Source organism: Giraffa tippelskirchi, chromosome 2 (assembly GCF_054371585.1).
Source record: "Giraffa tippelskirchi isolate mGirTip1 chromosome 2, T2T-mGirTip1v1.2.pri, whole genome shotgun sequence".
NCBI lineage: Eukaryota > Metazoa > Chordata > Mammalia > Artiodactyla > Giraffidae > Giraffa > Giraffa tippelskirchi.
In genome coordinates, this window is record NC_137276.1 from 177,012,117 (window position 1) to 177,035,256 (window position 23,140).

The 23,140-nt window shown below is 42.2% G+C and overlaps 1 protein-coding gene across 1 annotated transcript in view; it reads left to right on the forward strand.

Moving 5' to 3' along the window:
- Nucleotides 1-2,066: 2,066 nt before the first annotated feature.
- Nucleotides 2,067-23,140, forward strand: part of CCDC80 (coiled-coil domain containing 80) — a 32,958-nt gene continuing 11,884 nt past the window's right edge. Inside the window, exons 1-3 of the mRNA XM_081542008.1 lie at nt 2,067-2,779; nt 3,195-5,095; nt 13,563-13,719. Coding sequence (XP_081398134.1) covers nt 3,206-5,095; nt 13,563-13,719 — 2,047 coding nt within the window. The 5' untranslated portion in view covers nt 2,067-2,779; nt 3,195-3,205. The remainder of the gene's footprint in view (nt 2,780-3,194; nt 5,096-13,562; nt 13,720-23,140) is intronic.

A 23,140-nucleotide genomic window follows, 5' to 3' on the forward strand; every position in this document is an offset into this window, starting at 1 on the left:
TTGAGCGTCCGTCTCCTGCATATGTGTTTAGCGCGCCATCTAGTGGCAGAAGCTCATAGACGGGAAGGGAAGAGAAGAAAGCCTGAGTCCGGAAGACACAGCTCAGGGTTGGGCTGGCTTCCCCTTAAGGTTAAGTACAGGTCAAATAAACCTAAAGTGGTTTTATTTCAACTTTACACTTTGCATAGGTGACGAATGTTGTGCAAACCGTTGGGAGGCTTGTAGAAGCCATGGGATATTCAAGAAAAAGGATAAAATATGTTAAGGACCTATTAAGAAAGGCAAAAGTACTGCTACACAACTATTTTAGAAAGTAGGACTCTAAAACTATAAGCACTCTGGTTGAACAAATTAATGAGACTTTTCTATGAATATAGGAAACAAAAACAAATCGAAGGAAAAGAAGAAAGAGAAGGTGTGGAAAGAAAATGAAAGGGGGAAGAGGCTGGATAACCCAATGCTTTGTAGATAGTTCTACAAGATTCAAATTTCAGGGCCACTTCTTAGCATTTGTGTGACAGTGAGCAATTACTTAAATTCATTCAGTCTCAGGTTGCCCATCTGTAAAATGAGGATGATCCCACCTATCTCTTGGGGATGCTGTGAGGGTTAAATAAAAGCATATCTGAAAGTGCCAAGCCCAGAGCCTCATGTGAAAATGCTCAATAAATGGTAGTTATTATTAGCAGGGAGAAGACAAAAGGAAGAGAAAGGAAGGGAGGAGGCTCAGCAAGGGATTGTGTAGAACACATTATGATGTGAGAAGGGAAATTACATCTAGGACTGTGAAATACACCACTAGGCATTTGATCAACTTAACAGGTGAATCCCATGAAAGGGGAAATCTCTCTCTTCAGGGGACAGACGGTCTCTGCCTGAAGCCCACATTTGTTCTGGACTTACAGGTATCTGAGAGGCTTCACAGAAGGCCCTTCCTTCTTAGCACCCCCAGGTCTTCATGCTGTGGACTGACAATCTGGCACTTAACCCTCCACAGATCTTCAATTCAGTGCTGGGAGCTCATGTGAAGGAAAAGTAAATGACCAGTCAGAGATGGTGCTGATGAAAAGGAACAACCAGGGACCAGGTTTTATCTAGAGAGGGTAGACATTAACATGATCTAGCTTACAAGGGGGCCTCCTGAAAACACTGACTCTCCACTGTCCGGAGCAGTTAATACTGACTGGATGCACTTGGAAAGGCTGGAAGAAATATCTGTATAACCCAAGGCACCTTCCCTCCCTGCTAAAAGCTGACTCCTCATGGCAGATCTGTGAGGTGAATCCACAGAGCTGCTTCAATATCTCCGATATGGCCATTTCTAAGGATTGTTTAAAGCCCTCGGGATACTGGAAGTCTCTGAAGTGCAAGACATTGCAACACACACACACTCACACGTACATACACTGGTGCCCTCTTAGGAAGCTCTTAGCCTACCACAGCCAGAGCTCAGAATTGGAGGTCGTAGTGGCCTTTCACTGTGTAATGACTGACCATAATCTCAGGGGAACAGCAGCCATTGCTTGCATTTCTAACCTTTTAACAGCTTCCTTTCATGCTAAAGAGAAACTAGGAATAAGAATACAGTAATATGATCCCCAATTAGCATAAAATAAAAACAACCCAGACATGTTTTCCATGGGCATTTCCAACCTCAAATGAAACACAAGAAGCAGGGAGAAAGAGATAAAAATACATTCATAGAACTATAAACATATATATACTGTCTGTGTATGTACAGCCAAGCACCCTGACCCAAATGACTATCTGTCTCTAGGAAAACCAAGCCGTCAGATGTAGAAATCTGAGAGTTTTCCCTTTCCCAAGCACAGTGTGTGTACAGACAGGAAGGGACAGTGCTCTGATGACTCAGTAGGGAAGGGGTTAAGTCCTCAGCCATCCTGTTCCAAAGTGATTTATGATGATGTGCAGTGTTTCAACACCCCCACCCAAAGAACAGCCCCTTCCTCCCTCCCAGTTCAGGCTCACCGCTCACCATGCTGAAATGGGAAGGAGGCGGTGTTTTGCTGATCTGTTAAATTCTTAGTGAAGTTTCCTTGATTTCCAGTGGCTGCTGTTGTTTGAGTTTGGTTTGGATCAAAACTGAGGTTGTCCTGGCATTTCTGGGACTGAATCCAGGCAAGAAGAAGAAGAAAAAGGAGAAGGAAGAGAGGAGAGAAAAGGTGGGAAGAAATAAAGGGAGGAGAGAAGCGTAAGGAAAAGAAAAAAATCCTTTTCAACATCACATTCCTGTGTTTTCCCTCGGCCTGGAAAACATATTAATCCCAGTGCTTTTACGCTCGGAAACAAAGAGACTAAGCCAGACTGTGGGGGAAAGGGTGATAAGAAGGATCCTGGAACTCGAAAAAGAGAAAGAGCGCGATTTAGAAATAGCTGGGACTCCACTTTAAGGGGCGTCCAGTGCTGTCGGCCGGCCGGGGGGGATTGGCATTCGCAGACACACAGCCTGAGCAGAAGCTGCAGACAAATGGAGATGCAAAGACTTAAAAGGACAGCTCCTTTCAACTCATTCTACTTGTCAAGAAGGTAAAAAAGCACAGCCAGAAAGAAAAGAAGAAAGTTCAGCCCTCAGGACGGGACAGTCGGTGGTCTGTGTGCGGTTCTGGGAGCTGGGGCTGCAGCACACCCCTTTGTATCGGCCAGCCTTGCAAAGGAGAAAGAGAGGTGGGAGGAAAAGTATTTCGTCTAGGAACTGTCCTGGGAGCACACTTCAGATTGCTTTTTAAAGCCTCTGCATTCCATCTCCATGAGCCACTATGTAAGTGTGTAATCCTGCCTGTCTTAACTGTGTTTGTTTGTTTCTTTGTCGTTTATTTGAAGAAATGAAATAGGAATGTTGTCATAATTAATATGCTCAGTGTGCATTTTCTCTGGAGCATCAGACAGTCGAAACAGTGCAAGCATGCTGAATGGGGAACTGAGTTGAGAACTGCTTAATGTAACTGTCTCTGCTAAGCACTGACAAATTACAGGGACTTAAAAGCAACAGGATCTCATCCGATTTTCCATTCCCTGACCTCCCTCTTTCTTCTCCAACCACCCCTTCCCCCTCTCCTTGGCCAAGATAGATAAAGAGATAATGCCCAGCTCTGTTTGCAATTAAATGATTTTCTTTCTTTCTTTTTTTCTTTGCCCTCCCCTTTCTGTGTTTTGACCCTGCTGCCTCCCCAAAGAGGACTGCACAATGACATGGAGAATGGGACCCAGTTTTACTATGCTGCTGGCATTGTGGCTGGTGTGTGGATCAGAACCCCACGGACAGACCATGAACAGAGGGAGCCGCGGAGGGCAGAAAGTGCCTCTGGTATCTGCCGTCAACAGAAGGCCAGCTCGGTTACTGAGGCACACGGGGAGGTCTCAGGGAATTGAGAGAACCACTCTGGAAGAACCAAAACTTCAGCCTCTCCAAAGAAGGAGGAGCATACCGGTATTGAGAGTAGGTCGTGCCACCGCACCGCCAGCCTCGCTGGGCATCCATGGGGGTCCAGTGAGAACTCAGCAGAGCCCAGCAGCTCGAAGCTCTCCCCGTGAGATGGTCCGAGATGAGGGGTCCTCAGCTCGGTCAAGAATGTTGCGCTTCCCGTCTGGGTCCAGCTCTCCCAACATCCTTGCCAGCTTTGCAGGGAAAAACAGGGTATGGGTCATCTCGACCCCACACGCCTCTGAAGGCTACTACCGGCTCATGATGAGCCTGCTGAAGGACGATGTGTATTGTGAGCTAGCTGAGAGGCACATCCAGCAGATCGTGCTATTCCACCAGGCAGGCGAGGAAGGAGGCAAAGTGCGGAGGATCACCAGTGAGGGCCGCATCCTGGAGCAGCCCTTGGACCCCAGCCTCATCCCAAAGCTGATGAGCTTCTTGAAGCTGGAGAAGGGCAAGTTCGGCATGGTGCTGTTGAAGAAGACGCTGCAGGTGGAGGAACGCTACCCTTACCCGGTCAGGTTGGAGGCCATGTATGAGATCATCGACCAGGGCCCCATCCGCAGGATAGAGAAGATCAGGCAGAAGGGTTTTGTGCAAAAATGTAAGGCCTCTGGAGTCGAGGGCCAGGTGGTGAAGGAGGGGAACAATGGTGTAGAGGCAGGAAGGCCAGGCCTGAGCAGTGAGAAGAGGAAAGAGGAGCAGAGGAGAGCGCAAGCACCACCCACCAGAGAGAGTAGGGTGAAGGTGATGAGAAAACCGGCCACCACTGCGGGGGCCCCTCCCCGCCCTCCTCCAACCCCACGGGCCACCACGCTGCCTCCAGCTCGGGTCACAACAGTAACGCGGGCCACCTCTCGGGTGGTGACGGTAGCTGCAAGACCCACAACCACCACGGCCTTTCCGACCACCCAGAGGCCCTGGACCCCTCGAGTGCACCTTTCTTCGGCCCCCCACAGGCCCCCCGCGACAGCCGAGGTGACCACTGCCAAGGGGTCGGTGGCCTCCGAGAATCTCTACCCTCCGCCCAGGAAGGAGCAGCCCAGGGAGAGGCCGCCGACCACCAGGAGGCCCAGCAAGGCCAGCAGCTTCGAGGTCTTCACAGCTGCTCCTTCTATTGCCATCTCTGAGCTCAGCACCAGGGCCGGCGCGGGCCGTTTCCGGGACAACCGCACAGACAGGCGGGAGCATGGCCCCAGGGACCCCAATGTGGTGCCAGGTCCTCACAAGCCAGCAAAGGGGAAACCTCCCAAAAAGAAAGCCCAGGACAAAATTCTTAGCAATGAGTATGAGGATAAGTATGACCTCAGCCGGCCGACCACCTCGCGGCTGGAGGAGGAGTTGCAGGGGGGAAATATGCCCCCCAAAAAAGCGAAGGAGTCTAAAAAGCACGAAAAACTTGAGAAACCCGAGAAGGAGAAGAAAAAAAAGGTGAAGAGTGAGAAAGCAGACAAGTTACTCAAGAGTGAAAAGCAAGTGAAGAAGGACAAGGCTGAGAAAAAGAGCAGGCAGGAGAAAGAGAAGAACAAGAAGAAAAAAGTAGGGAGGACGGAGCAGGATGGCCACCTGAAACTCACAAAACCCTTCACTCAGAATCCCAGGAAGTTGGTGACCGACCTACTGGGGCCCTTTGAAGGCAAACGAAGGCTGCTTGTAAGTAATCTTCTCCTTAGTATTGTTCTGTGGGCTTTGGCAGTGTTAGGACTTGGAGTGTTATTTTTCTAAAATCACATTGTTGGATAGCAGGCTATGGCTAAACAGATAATCTGTCAGGAAGATCAGGAAGTTTGTCAAAGAAGGACAGCCAGGCTATTAGCTCCTTTTGACTTAGATATTCTATGAACCTCTATCCACACAGACCCACGGCCCTAAGCAGTCAGTGATTGGGGGATCTTAGCCATGAGCCCAGGGAAGCACTCAGCTTCTTCTGTGCTCAACTTCTTCCAAACCCACCAGACCCATCCCCCGCTTACAGGACAGGTCTAGATACAGCTCCCTTCTGCTAAGTTCAAAGAAGAATAAAAGAGTTAATAAAATGGAATGCATTGATGGCAGTCACAATTTAGGGAAAGGATTTCTTTTTGGATGAACTTAAAAACTAGAAGCATGTGTATGAGAAAATAGCAGGTCTATATCAACAGTTAGGTCTATATCAACAATGGGGAGACTCAAAGGGGAAAGTGTGGCAGCCTGGTTGGGGAGTGGGTATGACTGGTAGTCGGGAAGGGTCCTTGTTTGTTTGGCCCCACAAATATATTTTTAAAACCAGCTAGCTTAAATTTTCTCTCCTAAAGTCTGCCTCCCCCACAAATGCCAAACTACCAGTAAGAAGCAAGATGAATGAAGTGTGGAAGCTAGGTTAATTGCTCCATTTTCTGATCCCTTAGAGGCATATCTGAATTTGGAGTCAAGATGTCATATCAGTTTCTCCTGGGCCTCTAGAACGTGTGTGTGTGTGAAAAAGGAGACATGCGGTCCTACTTCTTTCTACTTTGCCTGTGGTTCTGAGTGTCCTGGGTACTGAGCAAGTCCCAGGTACATCTCAGTAATTCTTTTGGCCGTCCCTTGCCACCATCCAAAGAATGACACCAGAATCTAGTCAGACCCAAGAGGGCTTTGGACAAGAATAAGCATCATCTTAAATTTTCATCATTGATGAGAATGACTATTTTAGCACCCTTCCAAGATTTTGCCCCTAGCTTCTTAATGCTGCATTTTAATCCAGGCTATCTAGGAGGACCCACTCCAGTACTCTTGCCTGGAAAATCCCATGGGTGGAGGAGCCTGGTAGGCTGCAGACCCATGGGGTCGCTAGGAGTAGGACATGACTGAGCGACTTCACTTTCACTTTTCCCTTTCATGCACTGGAGAAGGAAATGGCAACCCACTCCAGTATTCTTGCCTGGAGAATCCCAGGGACGGCGGAGCCTGGTGGGCTGCCATCTATGGGGTAGCACAGAGTCGGACACGACTGAAGCGACTTAGCAGCAGCAGCAGCATCTAGGAGGAAAGGGCATGATGCAGTTAATTCAGAGAAATAGATCTGTAAGTTAATGCTGGGTAACCTGAGTCAGGAATAATTCTCTCAGCTAGCTGGCTGGGAGGGAGCTGTCTCATGCCAGTGAGGACAGCATCTATCCTGCTGCAGACACAAAGTGACTCCGTGCCCTGCATTCCCACAGCCAAAAGAGATAGATGCTCATCCCTAAAGGCATCTCTTAGAGAGTCTTTTCATTTTTCTAACTAAATTTGGATTAATGATCTGAGCAAAGTGATTCTGGTGCTCATTTATCTTTTAGGGGTTTCAAAAAGCTCAATGTGCTCACTTTGAAATGTTATTCAGAGCAGAATCCCTTGTGATATTTATCATGGATGGGGCATGTCCCGAAATTCTCTTAGCTGTTCCATCTAGTGTATCTTTGTAATAGAATAAAACCTAAATTTTGATTGATTCTACAGATTCATGTGTGTGTGTATGTCTTGTTATATATATTTTGTATGTTGGTACCCGTTTCTAATCAGAGCCTTAAAGTAACTATATAAACGTAGGTTAGCAGAGGATAGGCTGACTATTAGAGTAGTTTAACAACTACTTGGTTATTGCCAGAGTACACAGGTTTAAATGGGGATGTTCCAGCCAAAACCAGAAGAATTACTGATTTCAGAGTAGAATTTTACCTGGTACAGAACTTTTAGGGGCAGACTGCTCTCTTGGGGGTATGGGAAATCATCAGTAGCATGCTCTGTTGCTCTCTTTCTGAGTACCTGGAATTTTGTCCAGCATGGTCAGGTTTTAACCAGGGGGGAAATAATCATGGGTAAAATGTCAGTATTGTAATTGTGCACCCATCTGGCAAATAACTTCCACTGCCTCTAGCTCATGAGTCAGAAGAAAGGGGTTTTCATACTATATCCCTGATATTAGTCATGCCTTTCATTTCTTTCCACTCCCTTAGTCAGGGATTTGAAAGCCTGGCTGGGTCTTTTCTGCTTTTAACAGTATCCCTGATCATAAATTTCTAGCGAATGAAAACTCAGACAACAGCTTCTGCTGATGTCATGTGAGGCAAAACAGAAACCAGCTGGGCTTGCTCATGGCAGTGTTGCTCTTTGGGGTTGGACCGAGATCCAAGATTGTTATTAGAAAGAAAGTACCAACAGGAGGCATTTCAGCATTGCATTTCAGTCCCATGTGTGCCCAGCTGACGATCATATCAGAACTGTGTTCTCTGAAGAGCTAATAATGTTGAAAATAAAAGTGGATTAGAAAAGACATAATAAAATAAACTCAGCGGAAATTCAAAAGATGGAGAGGAGGCTTTAACCAGACAGAGAAGAGACCAGTGTCTCTGGGAGAAAGATTTTGCTGGTGCCTCTTATCTTTTTTCCATTCATTTTTCCTGTCAAACATGGCTGATGTTATTCAGGAAGTTTCAGTGATTTAATTAATATTCATTAAGGCATAGCAGCCTCCAAGCTATTAAAGTACAGATGACAACATAGCCCCCCCAACTGGCCTCAACCTAACCCAGTGTGCTCAAACTGAAGTGAGATTTGCATTCTAAGAAATTGTGCAGGCCTTTTAGCTTCCCTTTCCAGATTTTCAGTAACCTGGTGCTAAGTGACAATAACCTAGTCCTTTGCATTTATTTATATCCTTCTTTAATACTTAACTACTTAGAGAAACACTGGCAGTGATGGTACAGGTTATAGTTGGATGAATAGCATCCTAGTGGTCTTCAGAGGAGCTACAGGGAGAGCTAGGTCAGAGGTCACACCTCCAAACCTTCTGTCTCTCAGCCTGTCAACCAAAAGGGGCACATCCTGCAAGGTGCTTTGCTGAGACTGTGGATTAATTTTCACAACAGTCCCATGAGGAAGGACTAATTAACTCCATTTACAGAAGCTTAGACAGATTGAGAAGTTTCCAAAGGTATATAGCCAATACATGACAAACCCAGAATTAAAACTGAGATATGTTTGATTTTAAACTCAGGGTCAATCACTTCCCTGTTCTGCCTTCCCAGGGATGTGAGCTTACTGTGGGCATGTGCCGTAAAGGGAACTGGAAACTGAGAAATGAACCTGTTAGTAATACAAATGTTTTAAAATTCCTTTTCAATCTTGAATTACTCAGAAAAACAGCAAGATATACCAACTGTCAACATTTTGTGTTGAGCACCAATGTAGAGTTTCTGCCTTCAATACCCAGCTAGTTCTTTCTACCTCAACTCACTGGCTTTCCACATAGTCAAGTGGAGAACAATAGATTGAATCCCAGTTAATCTAATCCCTCAGACTGATTGATGCTGGTCTGGGGATGACAAAATTGAGAATATGGATGAGTCTTTTATCTTGGAAACATTGGACTATGTAGGATATAGCTGAAAAGTCATCATGCTATGCTCTGTGCCCATTGACTTGTTTGTCAATGAATAAGAATCCTCATCACGCTGAAATACATAGATTCCAATTCAAGTTTAAGTCTTCTTTGGAGATTGAATCTCCCGTAATTCAAGTATGTTAGTACTTTTAACCTTACTACAGAAATTTGGATATTGGGACAATAATCTACTTACTTGGTTTAATTTTAGAAAAGAATATAAACCTCCTATTTACTGAGGCAGACTACCAGCTGGAATGCCTTTTCTCAGAATCCTGTAAAAGTCTAATGTTTTGAGCTTCACACAGTACTTGGAGTAAGCTGACTTAAAATATCCTCCCCCCAGGATCTTCCCATTCCCATCTCTACCCTTTACTTATGCAAACTAGCTTCCTTATAGTCTGAGGCTCCTTGTGCCAACACGCCAGTTGGAAAGTTGGAACAGAAACATGAAAAAGAACAACACAATTCTAGCTTCATGATACATGCCCTAATTTATCACCACCAGATTAGAAAGAGGCCAAGTGCCAGACAATAATGTTTACTGGGAAGTTCTGTGCTAAGTCTCTTCAGTCTTCTAAAATGCTCTTTTTAAAAAGAGGAGACTGGGAATCGTTACCATTTTAAACACTGTTTGAAGTACTGCCACGCTAGAAAATGAATGGGACATAGATGTCAATACACAGGGAAAGAGTCACTGAAATACGTTCAGATGATCAGCCTCCTTCACTTTCTGTGCTGCAAACTCAAGGAGCAGATTGAATGTAAAGGAGAGTGTCTTTACCAATGGTCTGTGGGCTGCATCTAGCAGGGAACCACACCTCTAGCAGGAGTGATTGGTGTAATCTGAGGAGCATTGTGCTCCGACTACCTACTAGGCAGTAGTGGGACTGGGGCTTCAATGCCTTGATGAATTGATACTCTAGTTACAGAGATGTGACATAAACATAAAACAAAATGGTAAATCAAGGAAATACATAAATTCCTGGTGAGCCACGAAGATAATAAAAACAGTAATTAAAAGGAGAAAGTGATTGTTGTGGAATAGATGAGACTTTAAGGAGGATGCTGCATTTGAAGAATGACTCAGATTCTGATAAGGTGGAAGGGAAGGGAGGAGATTCTGGGTGAGAAGGGTGACATGGGTGAAGGCAAAAGAAGGAATGTGAGTGAATTATTCAGAGGCAGCATATATCTATGATGCTCTGGTGTACATAGCCTGAATATATTTATATACTAATATATATGCTTGATTCTCACTACCTTATAATTTCATAGGGAAGTTGTTCCAAAGATGAGAAAACCAAGGTTTAGAAAGTTACAGAGTAGCCAGGGGTTGAACTAGGACAAAAATGCAGGTCTTCTGATTTTGACTACAGTCACCCTTTCCTTGTGCCACTCTGTGTAGATTCCTCTCATTTCATAATTTAGGCCAGTCCAGCTACAGGGTGAAGAGGTCACATAAGGGAGGAATAGGAGGAAAGGTTAGCAAGAGAGAGCCTGAGGCCAGGTTGGGAAGGGCTAGAATCTAGGAAGTGAGTCTTGCTAAATGAACGTCACCTCCCAGGTGGGTTAAGGCTTCCCTGGGCAAAGGGCCTGAGGTGAAAGTAAACATCAGAGCCCTCTATTTATTTAAGTGCAGTTCCCACTGGGTATCCACAGTCTAAGGTTACTGTGTTCAGAGATACATGGGAGAAGCTGCCTGGCAGAATGAGGTTTGGTATGATTGTATAGTCTCTGAAATTCTCAGTTATGCACACGGGGAAGAAAGAGGCCAGAAGGGGCTTTGAGAACTCTTAAAATCCTGTCATAGCACGATCTGTCCATGGACTGTAAGGGTCCATGAATGGAATGAAGTCTATCCATGGATCTGAAGTTTCAGAGCCAGGTAGTTTATCAATCATCTAGCATATATTCTAAATGTGAGCATATCCTTCCTTTTGGGCTTCCCTGATGGCTCAAACAGTGAAGAATCTTCCTGCAGTGCAGGAAATCTGGGTTCAACCCCTGGGTTGGTAAGATCCCCTGGAGAAGGGCACGGCAGCCCACTCCAGTATTCTTGCCTGGAGAATTCCATGGAAAGAAGAGCCTGGTGGACTACAGCCATGGGGTCTCAAAGAGTCCCAACATTTTTACTTTCTTTCTTCCTTCCTTTAGGTCAGGGAGTCCAAAATCATTACCAGGACATGTTACTTTCAATTTTTTTTTTTTTTTTTACCATTTTGTGTTCTCACTTAAACATTCATTTTACGTATTTCAAAATAGTGTATCTGTGAGCAAAGAAAAGCCAAAAAGAAAAGACTAAAATATACCAACTGAAAACAAAACACCTGGATGTGGACTACCATCAAAACATAAAGAAATATTTTCAAATGCCATGTAGCTAATTAAAAAACTAACAAAGCAAAACTACCATCACTGTATCTTTCCATAGCCTCCTTAAACCTTTTTTAAGGCTAAATATGAATCAATGAATAAATTAAGGGAAACTTTATTATTTTTCCTCTTAGGGAATTATATTTCTAAAACAAGCATTTCCTACCCACCCTGTCCATCTGAAGAGGTACATAAACACAAAATCAAAAATAGATGAAATCATGTCTTATTAATATAAATAACAATCTGAGAAAACATAAACAAAAGCTTCATCGTGGAAAAATCTTTGTTAATGTTCTACTCAAAAGCTATTGAACTCATTTTGATTTCCATGAAGGGTAGTATTTTGTCAAGCACAGAGAATTCTTAGAAGGGAACGCCTGCAGGCTACAATAAATACATTTCAGACAGAGCAAAATAAACAGCAAAATGAGCTGGGACCAGATTTATTACTATCTTGATAAAGTATTTGATAAAGAGTTTAACAAAATGGTGACTTCCCTTCTGCAAAATGCCAAGCTAATAGCCACAAAACTTCAGGAATATTTTGTAAGGTTAGACGGGTAAGCAGAAAAGTGCTTGATAAATTGGTCAAATGAAAGGAAGTGTATAGGTGGGGGAACTCTCTGGTGGTCCAATTCAATGCCTGGTTGGGAAACTAAGACCCCACAAGCTGCACCACGCTGTGAGGCCCCTCCCACCAAAAAAAAAAGAATGAGAGAGAGAGAGCATATAGAGGCTGGCCTCTGAGCTAATGAGAAGCCTGCAGAGGGTGACTAAACTGTGTTTTTTGCAGACATCAGCCGATTAAGCCGTTTAGGGTTAGAGAGATCAAAAAAAACCTAGTCATCATCAGAATAAAATTTCATGTCCTTCCATCTCAGGGCAAACAGCACATGTCCACACGTTCGTTGGACATGCTACACAATCCTGGTTTCTGCTCAGGAAGAAGCTAGTAAAATTGGAGAAGACTCAGGAAAAGGCAACAAAAATAATCACCATAGTAGAAAGGCTTTTATATCTGGCTAGACTACAACTTTGAGGCATTTTTAGGGAGAGAGTTCAAGAGGAACCTTGAAAAAGAAGAGTATCCTCATTTTATCCAAAATAATGAAGTCTGTGTTTTCCAAGATAACTGGTGACTAAAGCATCTCTTTTTATTGCCCTATCTTCTTTTTCCTCAGGGGAAGTCAGGGGGTCAGAATGAGTGAGAGAGACACAGGGGCTAGGTGAAAAATGCCAGGTTTGAATTGGAAAGAAGGCTGAACAGAAAGAGAAAAATTCATCCTCTTGGTGGGTTTCAGTATAAAAGACATCCACCAGGAGCTCTGTGCAGGCCCAATGTGACAATGATTATATTCTGAGACAAAACTGGGCCAAAGGGCCATTCTGAAAACTCTCTGCAAGTTTGCCTAATGAAAATTCTAAGCCATGGAATGTTTCATAGTGCCCAAGACCTGGCTATGAAACTCAGCCCTGTAAGATGTGAAATAATAGTGGTAGCCACCGAATTCACGAGTGTCTGAGCAGCCAATTAAGGTAATGAAGATAAAAATAACGGGAGAGAGATAGCATTTATTGCACAATTATTGCATGCCAAGTGTCATGTAATGCTTACAACAAACAGCCTTGTGAAAGAAGTATTCCTGTGCAGAGTTCATAAATGAGAAAATCAAGACACATGGAGACTGATAATGAAGGCAAATGATAGTGGAAGTGAGTAGAAACTCTAAACTGTCTGGAATCATTTTTTTAAAAAGGCCTTTCCAAATGGTCTCTTTTGGCTTTAATTATGCTAACTATTGGAGAAGGCAATGGCACCCCACTCCAGTACTCCTGCCTGGAAAATCCCATGGACAGAGGAGCCTGGTAGGCTGCAGTCCATGGGGTCGCTAAGAGTCAGACACGACTGAGTGACTTCACTTTCACTTTTCACTTTCATGCATTGGAGAAGGAAATGGCAACCCACTCCAGTGTTCTTGCCTGGAGAATCCCAGGGATGATGGAGCCTAGTGGGCTGCCGTCTATGGGGTCGCACAGAGTCGGGCATGACTGAAGCGACTTAGCAGCAGCAGCAGCAGCAGCATGCTAACTATCCAACAAAATGATCCAGTTTAGGTGTCAGTCTAGTTTAAGAATGGCAACCTACTCCAGTATTCTTGCCTGGAGAATTCCATGGACAGAGGAGCTTGGTGGGCTACAGTCCACAGGGTCACAAAGAGTCGGACCTGACTGAGCGACGAACACACACATCCTGTCAGTCACCATCAGCCCTCTATTCCAGATCGTCCCTTTGACTTTTCCCTCAGTGTGAAATTATCACTGTGAGTTAATCTTTTTCTTGCTTTTGCCCTCCTCCAGCTGATCACTGCTCCCAAGGCTGAAAACAGCATGTATGTGCAGCAGCGAGATGAGTATCTGGAAAGTTTCTGCAAGATGGCCACCAGGAAAGTCTCTGTGATCACCATCTTCGGCCCTGTCAGCAACAGCACCATGAAAATCGACCACTTCCAGCTAGGTTCTCTGAAACAACTTAATGATTATATTATTGCTTTTCTCTTAGCTAAGGTGGGGCATGCCTTATGGGAGAGGTCGGTGGGGAATCAAAAGGAAAATTTGGGTTTCCAGAGGGCTATTTTCTTGTGGTAACAAAGGTCAGTCTGCCTAACTACTTATATAACTGTCCTGGATGGTTCTGGCTTAAGTTTTGAACGCTAAAATGAAAAATATGCAAACAGCCTACCATTTGAAAGTCAGTACGATGGAGGAAAAGGAGAGATGTAATTCAGTGCGGCAGGAGTGGGGGAGGTATTCTGACATAGAATAGCCAGAGAGGTATTCTGACGCTTTCTTCTGTATCCTGAGTCTTCTTGCCTGTGAGCAGCACCATCTGATCCTCCTTCAGCCTCTATGCTGCAGGCAACTCCCTCATAAATGGGGTCCTGCACACCCTTAGGAGTCCTTGACTCTGGCCAGGCTTGGGGAGAGTGAGTGGGGGCTGAGAGAAGCTGTGAAACTAAATGAAAAGTCACTGGAAATACGGACTGAATGGCGCCCACGTCCTTTTGGAAAGCAGAAGAATTTGGCTGAATGTAGAGTTTTCACAATTTTTCACATTAATGATGCATGAGAGGCATACAACTCAGTGTTGAGCAGCTAAGGTCTAACTTGCCGTGGTTCTTGTGGGAACATGGCAAAATTTATTGTGAGTGGTTATGTCTCATGGTCAGAAGCCCCAGATCTGACCCACCTAGTTTCTTTTATAACTGTTACATCTCTAGAGCTTTATTTAAAAACAAAAATCTTTCTTTCTTACATAATTTCTCTACTTTTGTTTACTGTTGTTTCAACTATAATGAAAATCCTTTTTGTGCCATTTGCATATCCTGCATATTTTTCATAAAATATATTTTGTCCAAAAGCACATAAAGCATACTTTTTCCCATTAGTTAGCAATTTGTGAGGGAGTGGGGCGCCTTACCGCGGCATGTGGGAATCTTACTTCACCTACCAGGGATCGAACCCTTGCCCTCTCCTGTGGAAGTACAGAGTCTTAACCATTAGATCACCAGGGAAGTCCCTCCATTAATTAACATTTAACTTCATTACATATAACATGTTACTTCATGGATTTCTCTGTCACATACTCTTGGTGTTATGAACACATATCAGTTGTAATTAAGTCATGATAATGTCAGTTGATTTTAACATAGTCTAGCTTTCTAAATCATATATTTTTTTTACTTTTGTAAAGACACTTAGCGTGAGATCTATCCTCAACTAATTTTTAACTGTGCAATACAGTATTGTTTACTATAGGTAGAGTGTTGGCCAGTAGGTCTCCCTAATTTATTTGGGTATGAAGTTTCAGCTGTGCATTCTCTATTTTTATTAGCTCACTTTTCCCTGAGATAGTTCAGAAGGAAAATAAATAGCATCCTTTTCAATGTCTTAGGAGCCCCTGGTGGCTCAGATGGTAGAGTCTGCCTGCAGTGCAGGAGACCTGGGTTCTATCCCTGGGTCAGGAAGATCCCCTGGAGAAGGAAATAGCAACCCACTCCAGGATTCTTGCTTGGAGAATCCCATGGATGGAGGAGCCTGGCAAGCTGCAGTCCATGGGGGTCACAAAGAGTCGAACACGACTGAGCAGCTTCACTTTTCCAATGTCTTATCATAAGTCATTAGTGGAGCAGTGATTGATTTGTGGACATTTATTCCTTACAATGCATATGTTTTTCAGGGAGAACAAAAAGAGAGCATGTCCTTACCAACAACAACCAATAAGCATACATGCAAAAGACACAAAAGAGGTTCTAGAGTCAACAGGTTCAAATCCTCAGTCACAATGTCTTTGCATGTAACCTTGAGCAAATTACTTCCTAAGTCTCAGCTTAGAACATAGTTATATCCGTTTCATAGGTGATGATGAGGGTTTAATGCTGTTACTGTGGTTATCACCACCATTTGATCTGGAGATCAATGAGCTGTCAGAGGGCCTAGAGCACTATCATTGAAAAATACTCGTAATTGCTTTCTGCTCATTAACAAGGAATCCTCACAGCTGCTCCTCAGGGTCAGGCTGCATTAATCCTGTCGGTGACAAAACTGAAGCCCAAGAGACTAATACTGCAAAGCCACATGTTTGGTGCTTAACTGGGAGTCAACCTTTGGCTTCCAGGATTGTCAAATAGTAGCAGGAGCCAGTGAGCTTGATTATAATCCAGATGTCTTGAGAGGAAGTAGGCGTACAATCCGGTACAGAGACTTGCTGGCTGGTGATGAAAGCCTTCCTCCACCAGGTGTTCCTGGTATCAAATGTGTCACCCACCAACTCACACAAAGAATTCTCGTTCCTTATTTCAGAGAAGTTTGGAAAAATCATTATGTCTTCCACCTCAACCTGTGCATGGTCCTCACTGTTACAAACATCTGGTGCTGCCTTGGCAACATGTTAGCATGAATCCTGCTGTCTTTTAGACATCTGGATTGAATATGAACTGTTGAGGATGAAGATTTTCTTTTCTGCCTTATTGGAAGTCAGGTATTGTGATTTGGGTGTTTGCCACTCATTGAATGGCAGCTTGGACCTGATTTGGGGGGCCTTTGATTTTGTTCCTCATCTAGTTCCTGGAAGGCCTGTCTCTCCTTGTGTCATGTCCCAGGTTACCCTTATGGGAAAGGCTGTAGTGCATTCAGCCAAGACTGGGAGTCAGCCATGAGAAAATAGAAGTTGGCATGAGCCATGGTCTCAGTAAACCAATCTCCAGCCTTGACTGATTTTCAGTTGGAAATCTGTCAGATGGCCTTACTTTCCTTAAAAATAAATCAAGCACTCTCTACTCTTCCAGACTTTTACGGGGCCTTAAAAACAGAGGCCCACATCCAGCTACAGTGTGGGCTGTACTCACCAGCTGGTCCGTCTTGCTAAATGTATTTGAATTATAGGTGATGGACCTACAAACACCAGGAAGCCTACTTTACGATTTCAGTCATTAGCCTAATGAAAGTTCATTCTTGAGCAAATTCCCACGCAGAATAAACCTATCCAGTTTTGGCAATCCAGAGTATATTATACGTGAGGATTTAGAATGACCTAACATACACACACACACACAAATTAAAAATAAAGAAAAAAATTTTTAAAGATAAAAAATAGAGTGACATAACACATAAAGGCATTCTTAATTGTCAGAGATATTTAAAATATCAATTTGAGATAGGAATATTGGTGTCCATGCTAAGAGGATGGATTATAGAGGAAGTTTGTCAGGTGGGAAGGCATTTTATTTAAAGGCATTTTATTACAGAATGAAAAGAGAAGAGGGAGGAAAACATAGCAGGCATGTATATATGTATATTTATATGCTTAGCAAAATATATAGGTGAAAAATATTTTTGACACTGGTATTGATCACTAAACTTTAAGAGCTAAACCATAGGAGGACATTTTTTGGGGGGGAAAGGCAATTTTTTGATAGCTTCTTCTGAAGGAAGGAAAAAAGGAAGGAGGAAGAGTTGGTGGAAGTGGAATGTGGCAACAGGGAGAGGCAGTACTGATTCCTTATTCATATGAGTAGGGAATTCCTAGGTGAGTCTCTGGAGTAACTTTTATACCTGAGACTGATAGAATCTATTTCAGCCTAGAATACTCTGTCTTTGATCCTGTTGAGAACCGTCCTTTATGGACAACCTCACAACCATCCGGATCCATAACAAGGCAGAAATGCTGCTTTCCCACAGAAGCATCTGAAAAATTGACCCTTTATCCCAATTCCTCCCTTCTTCAGTGGTGACAATGCCTGGCAGCTGCCTTCTCTAGACCCTGCCACTCTGTGCTAGGAGACAAGGCTGAGTGAGTGATCAGACTTCCAAACAATGCCTTTGGTGTCCCTCTCTGTTTATTCAGGTTTTGATTATCAATCACTCTGTCCCCTAACTTGTGTTAGGAACCCATTGCACTGCCTCAAACATCAAGATGTCAAGATCAACCCCTGACAAGAAAGGGGTTAAAAGTACCTGATAAGTCAAGTGTATAAAACAACTGCTTGAAGAATGTGGTAGAGGGACAAGCTCTTCCAGTTGCAGTTATCACAGTATTGTATGTATCACAGAGTTTTGAAAAGGGAGTGGGTTTAAAGGAGGAGCCTTGAAACTGAGTAGATTTTTTTTGATAGATGATGACTCTATCAAAAGTACTTTTTGTTTTTATTCAATTTTTTAAACAAATGATAAATTTTTTGGATTCCAAAGTCAACACTATATAAAAGGCATTAACAGATAAGTCTTACACCCATTCTTGACTCTTATTATTCTCTGCTCCCACAGTAATATTTATGATTCCTTGTTGATCCATTTAATGGCTTCTTTATGCAAACACAAATCAATATAGATACCTATATTCCCCTTCTCTCTCCTTTTTAAACAGAAAAGTGTTTTGTTACCTTGAGTAGGAAAAATCATTTTTTTAAATTGAAATATAGCTGATTTACAATGTTGTATTAGTTCTAGGTGTATAGTGAAGTGATTCGTGTATATATAATTATAAACTCTTTTTCAGATTCTTTTCCATTACAGATTATTACAAAATACTGAATACAGTTCCCTGTGTTACACAGTAGTTCCTTATTCTTTTTCCCTTCTTTTTATACAAACAATCAGTTCAGTTCAGTCGCTCAGTCGTGTCCGACTCTTTGTGACCCCATAGAAGCATCTGAAAAATTGACCCTTTGCCCCAAAGGGTCTGCAGCATGCCAGGCTTCCCTTGTCCATCACCAGTTCCCAGAACTTGCTCAGACTCACGTCCTTCGAGCCAGTGAGGCCATCCAACTATGTCATCCTCTGTTGTCCCCTTCTCCTCCTGCCTTCAATCTTGCCCAGCATCAAGGTCTTTTCTTGTGAGTCAGTTCTTCACATCAGGTGGCCAAAGTATTATAGCTTCAACTTTAGCATCAATTCTTCCAATGAATATTTAGTACTAATTTCCTTTAGGATTGACTGGTTTGATCTCCTTGCAGCCCAAGGGACTCAAGAGTCTTCTCCAACACCACAGTTCAAAAGCATCAATTCATTGGAACTCAGCTTTCTTTATGGTCCATCCATACATGACTACTGGAAAAACCATAGCTTTGACTAGATGGACCTTTGTTGGCAAAGTAATGTCTCTGCTTTTTAATATGCTGTCTAGGTTTGTCATAGCTTTTCTTCCAAGGAGCAAGCATCTTTTAATTTCATGGCTGCAGTCACCATCTGCAGTGATTTTGGAGCCCCTCCAAAAGAAAGTCTGTCACTGTTTCCATTATTTCCCCATCTATTTGCCATGAAGTGATGGGACTGGATGCCATGATCTTAATTTTTTTGAATGTTGAGTTTTAAGCTGACTTTTTCACTCTCCTCTTTCACTTTCATCAAGAGGCTCTTTAGTTCCTCTTTGCTTTCTTCCATAAGGGTGGTGTCATCTGCATATCTGAGGTTATTGCTATTTCTCCTGGCAATCTTGAATCCAGCTTGTGATTCATCCATTCTGGCATTTCACATGGTGTACTTTGCATATAAGTTAAATAAATAGGTGACAATATACAGCCTTGACGTACTCCTTTCCCAATTTGGAACCAGTCTGTTGTTCCATGTCTGGTTCTAACTGTTGATTCTTGACCTGCATACAGATTTCTCAGGAGACAGGTAAGGTGGTCTGGGATTCCCATCTCTTGAAGAATTTTCCACAATTTGTTGTGATCCACACAATCAAAGACTTTAGCATAGTCAATGAAGCAGAGTAGATGTTTTTCTGGAATTCTCTTGCTTTTTCTATGATCCAGAGGATATTGGCAATTTGATCTCTGGTACAAATAATAGTATATTATATATCTGTTTTGCATTTTTTTCACCTAAGTATATTTCCTGGAGATCTTTTCTTATGAGTACATAAAGATCTTCCTCATTCTTTATTAAACCATTATGAGATTCTACCACAGTTTATTTAACTGCTCCCCTTGTTGAGGAACATTTGGATTGTTTTTAGTATATTGTTATTATAAACAATTTCAGAATTAACCTTGTACACATATCACTCTATGTATGTGGGTATGTCTTTACAATAGATTCTGAGAAGTAAGATTGTTGGGCCTAATGGAAAGTATATCTATCTTTGGTAGATATCACCAAATTTCTCTCCATGCAAGTTGTATGAGTTGCAAAACCACCAGAAATGTGTAAGAATGTCCATATCTCCAAACATCTTCAATAGAATTTATGATGAAACTTGTGAATGTTTTTAGCCAATGCTGTATGTGAAAAATGGTATCTTAGTGTGATATAGTATTGGGTTGCATTTCTCTTTTTATAATGTGATTGAAGATTTTTTTCATATGTTTCAGGCAAATTTATACTTTGTTTTTAGTGTCCTTTGCTTATTTCTCTATTGGGTTGTTGGTCTTTTTAATCTCAATTTATAGGTATTCCTCATAAGATACTGACCCAGTTTGGGGGTGGAGTTCAGGAGTTTGTTTCAAAAGTGTTGCTCAAGTGATTCTGATTTGCAGTTAAATTTGTTCTAGAGCAGAAAGTTGAGTGGCAGAGAGAAGGGAAGAGAGGTCTAGAAATGTAGATTGGCACCAAATTTTAGAGAATTTCAAATACCAGAAGAGGGAATTCAAACTTAATTTGGTACATTAAGTGAAGTCACTAATGATTTCTAAACGTATTTTTCAAATAAATTTTAAATAACTTTTAAGGTTTAGTAGTCAGTCTGTAGGACAGAAAAGTACCTGACAGGACACATTCTTCACAGATAAGACAAATTGTTCTTTCTAGGGACCAAATGCGAGCTTCAGCTTTGAGATCAGAAATAGCCAGGCTAGTCTCACACACCCACTCAATTCAGTCACTCACTCATCCCCCAGCTGGATGCTAGGCGAGGAAACAACTCACTCATAGAGTAAAACGGGAAGGAACAAGTGGATTGACAGCAAAGTTACTTAAATTTATCCATTATCAACTAAAAACAATTCAGCCTCTACTGGGGTCTTCACCTCCAGATTTACCCAAAATGCAACCAAGAGATTTTTGGTCTATACTGACTTCTTGAATAGGATAATTATATTTTAAGTGCCTTATAAGTATGTTTTATTTACATTGTGCATTACTTCAGGACAGGGTTTATTAAGGTCGGGTGGTGCAGCAAAGTCAGTGACACTCAAAAGACCAGAATGCCAAAGGAAAATGGAATATATTACTCATTCATTACCTAAAGAGTAAACTGCACCACACCTCACAAGGTCATGGGAGGAACACCAAGTTTTGGTCAGGAAGCAGAAGCCAGAGTGAAGTGAGAGCCTAGGCCATAGTTATTATTGGAGTTTCCATGGGAAACACAAGGTGAGCTGGGTGAGCAGCTGGTTAGGCTTGGGGCTGTAGGGTATTTCCTAATTGCCCGGTTCCTGGCGCTGAGACAACTGATTGGTGCTCCAATCAGATGAGCCAGATAGATCTGGGTCCAAGGATTGTAATTTTAACATGCACTCCAGGTGTTCATGATGAAGGTATACAGTGAATCCTACTTTGAACAACTGCCAGAGCAGATTTGGAGCTCCTGAAGCAAAGGGAGAGCTGAAGTTGTCCCAGGACATTGGAGGAATGGCCTGAATTTAGGGATGAGAAGGAGGAGGAGGAGAAACCATGGGTACCACAGAGAGGCAGCAGTCACAGATGGAGGCTTAGATACAATGCCTGGCATACAGGTGGTGTTTAATAAGTTGCCTTTGATGCTGAATTTTTCTGCAGTGTCATTGCTGTCTATAGTCAGACATGGAAAAACAAATACATGAAGAAGTTTACTACTACCTGAATTTAACCCCTGACTTTTGGAACTGGGGTTCTTAAAGGGTGGGAAACTAGGCAAGTGCTTCATTTATAGGGCCAGTCCTCATCAGCACACAGCAGAGCTCACCCTCCCTGCTGTCCTTCCTCAGAAATCCTAGGAATAGCGGCAGGTTGTGTGAAATGACCAAATCCCACAAAATGGGCTTGGATCTGGGAATCATTTTAGCTGGATTGGGACCATAGAATCCCATGTATTCTAAGGAATGTTTGTTTTTAAGCCCTGCCACCCTTGACGAAGACTAGAGAGCTTTGGCAGAATCTGGATAAATTTAATAAGAAGTTCCAAATGAACAAAAGCAAAAATGAATGTACATTGAGAATTAAAAATAGCAGTTCCTAGGTTCAAGATAAAATCTGATTTGTAAAGTGTTACAATCAGAACGTTAGTTGTTAAGGATGCTTACAAATCAGTTTTTTAATGATTTCCTTCATCATCATAATTCATATTAATATTATTAATCACAAAATAAAATATGCTCCTTGTGAAAATTTAAATAATATAGGCTCACATAGAGTAAACAGTCAAAGTTTCTACCTCACCTCTTCTCACTCCCCAGAGACAACTGTTATTATTACCTCTATGTCCTTCTGGACTTTTTCCTATGTATATTCCCATATGGATGTATTTTCTTTTGCTTTATTTCCTTTTAACCAAGAATAACATCATACTTCATATTTTATTCTGCAAGTTGCTATTTTTACTCAATAGATAAACTAAACAAAAACCAACAGCATGAAGAACCTAACAAGTCTTTTAAATTAACATATTTTATTAATGATAGTATTCTTTCCCTTCTCATTATGATCTCCTTGGGAGAATCAAGCTTCTTATTTATGTACTTTCAACAATCTTAATCAAGTAAACCAAAGTAATACCTAAATTATAATTGCCCCCTTTATATCAATAAAAGCAGAATAGTCTGTGATACTCGGCTATATCACCTTTGTAGCTACAAAACTGTGTTTTTTTCTACTCTAGACCTATTCATTGGGTAACAGTGTTGATAATAAACAATAAATTTCCTTCTGTAATAGATTTATTATCACATATTTGCTAACTTTAACATTTGTAAATTTTTTTTTAATACAGGGGATTATTCTACCAATAAAATTTTTAATAGGGTTGAGGGAAGCACTGTAACCTGTATGGGAAGAAAGAAGTAAATAAGCCCTTATATCATTTCCAAAGTGTTTTCCAGGCATGGTATTAATAGTTTGTCATGTTCATACTTCCCATTAACCCAGTGGCATCTGCAGGAACCACTCTGAATTATAACAGTTTTCAGGGCTTGATAATTAGATATATATATATATATAAAAATATATATATATATAACATTAGAACTTCTATAAATTCGGTAACATTTTACTTAACCTTGTATTCACTTACAAAATTTATCTTATGAATAGCTTGATTTTTTGGAGTCAAATGACCAGATTTGAACATAGGCTTTTTATTTTTCTCTATGGCAATGACTGGAGAATTCCATGGTCAGAGGAGCCTGGCTGGCTGTAGTCCATGGGGTTGCATAGAGTCGGACACGACCGAGTGACTAACACAC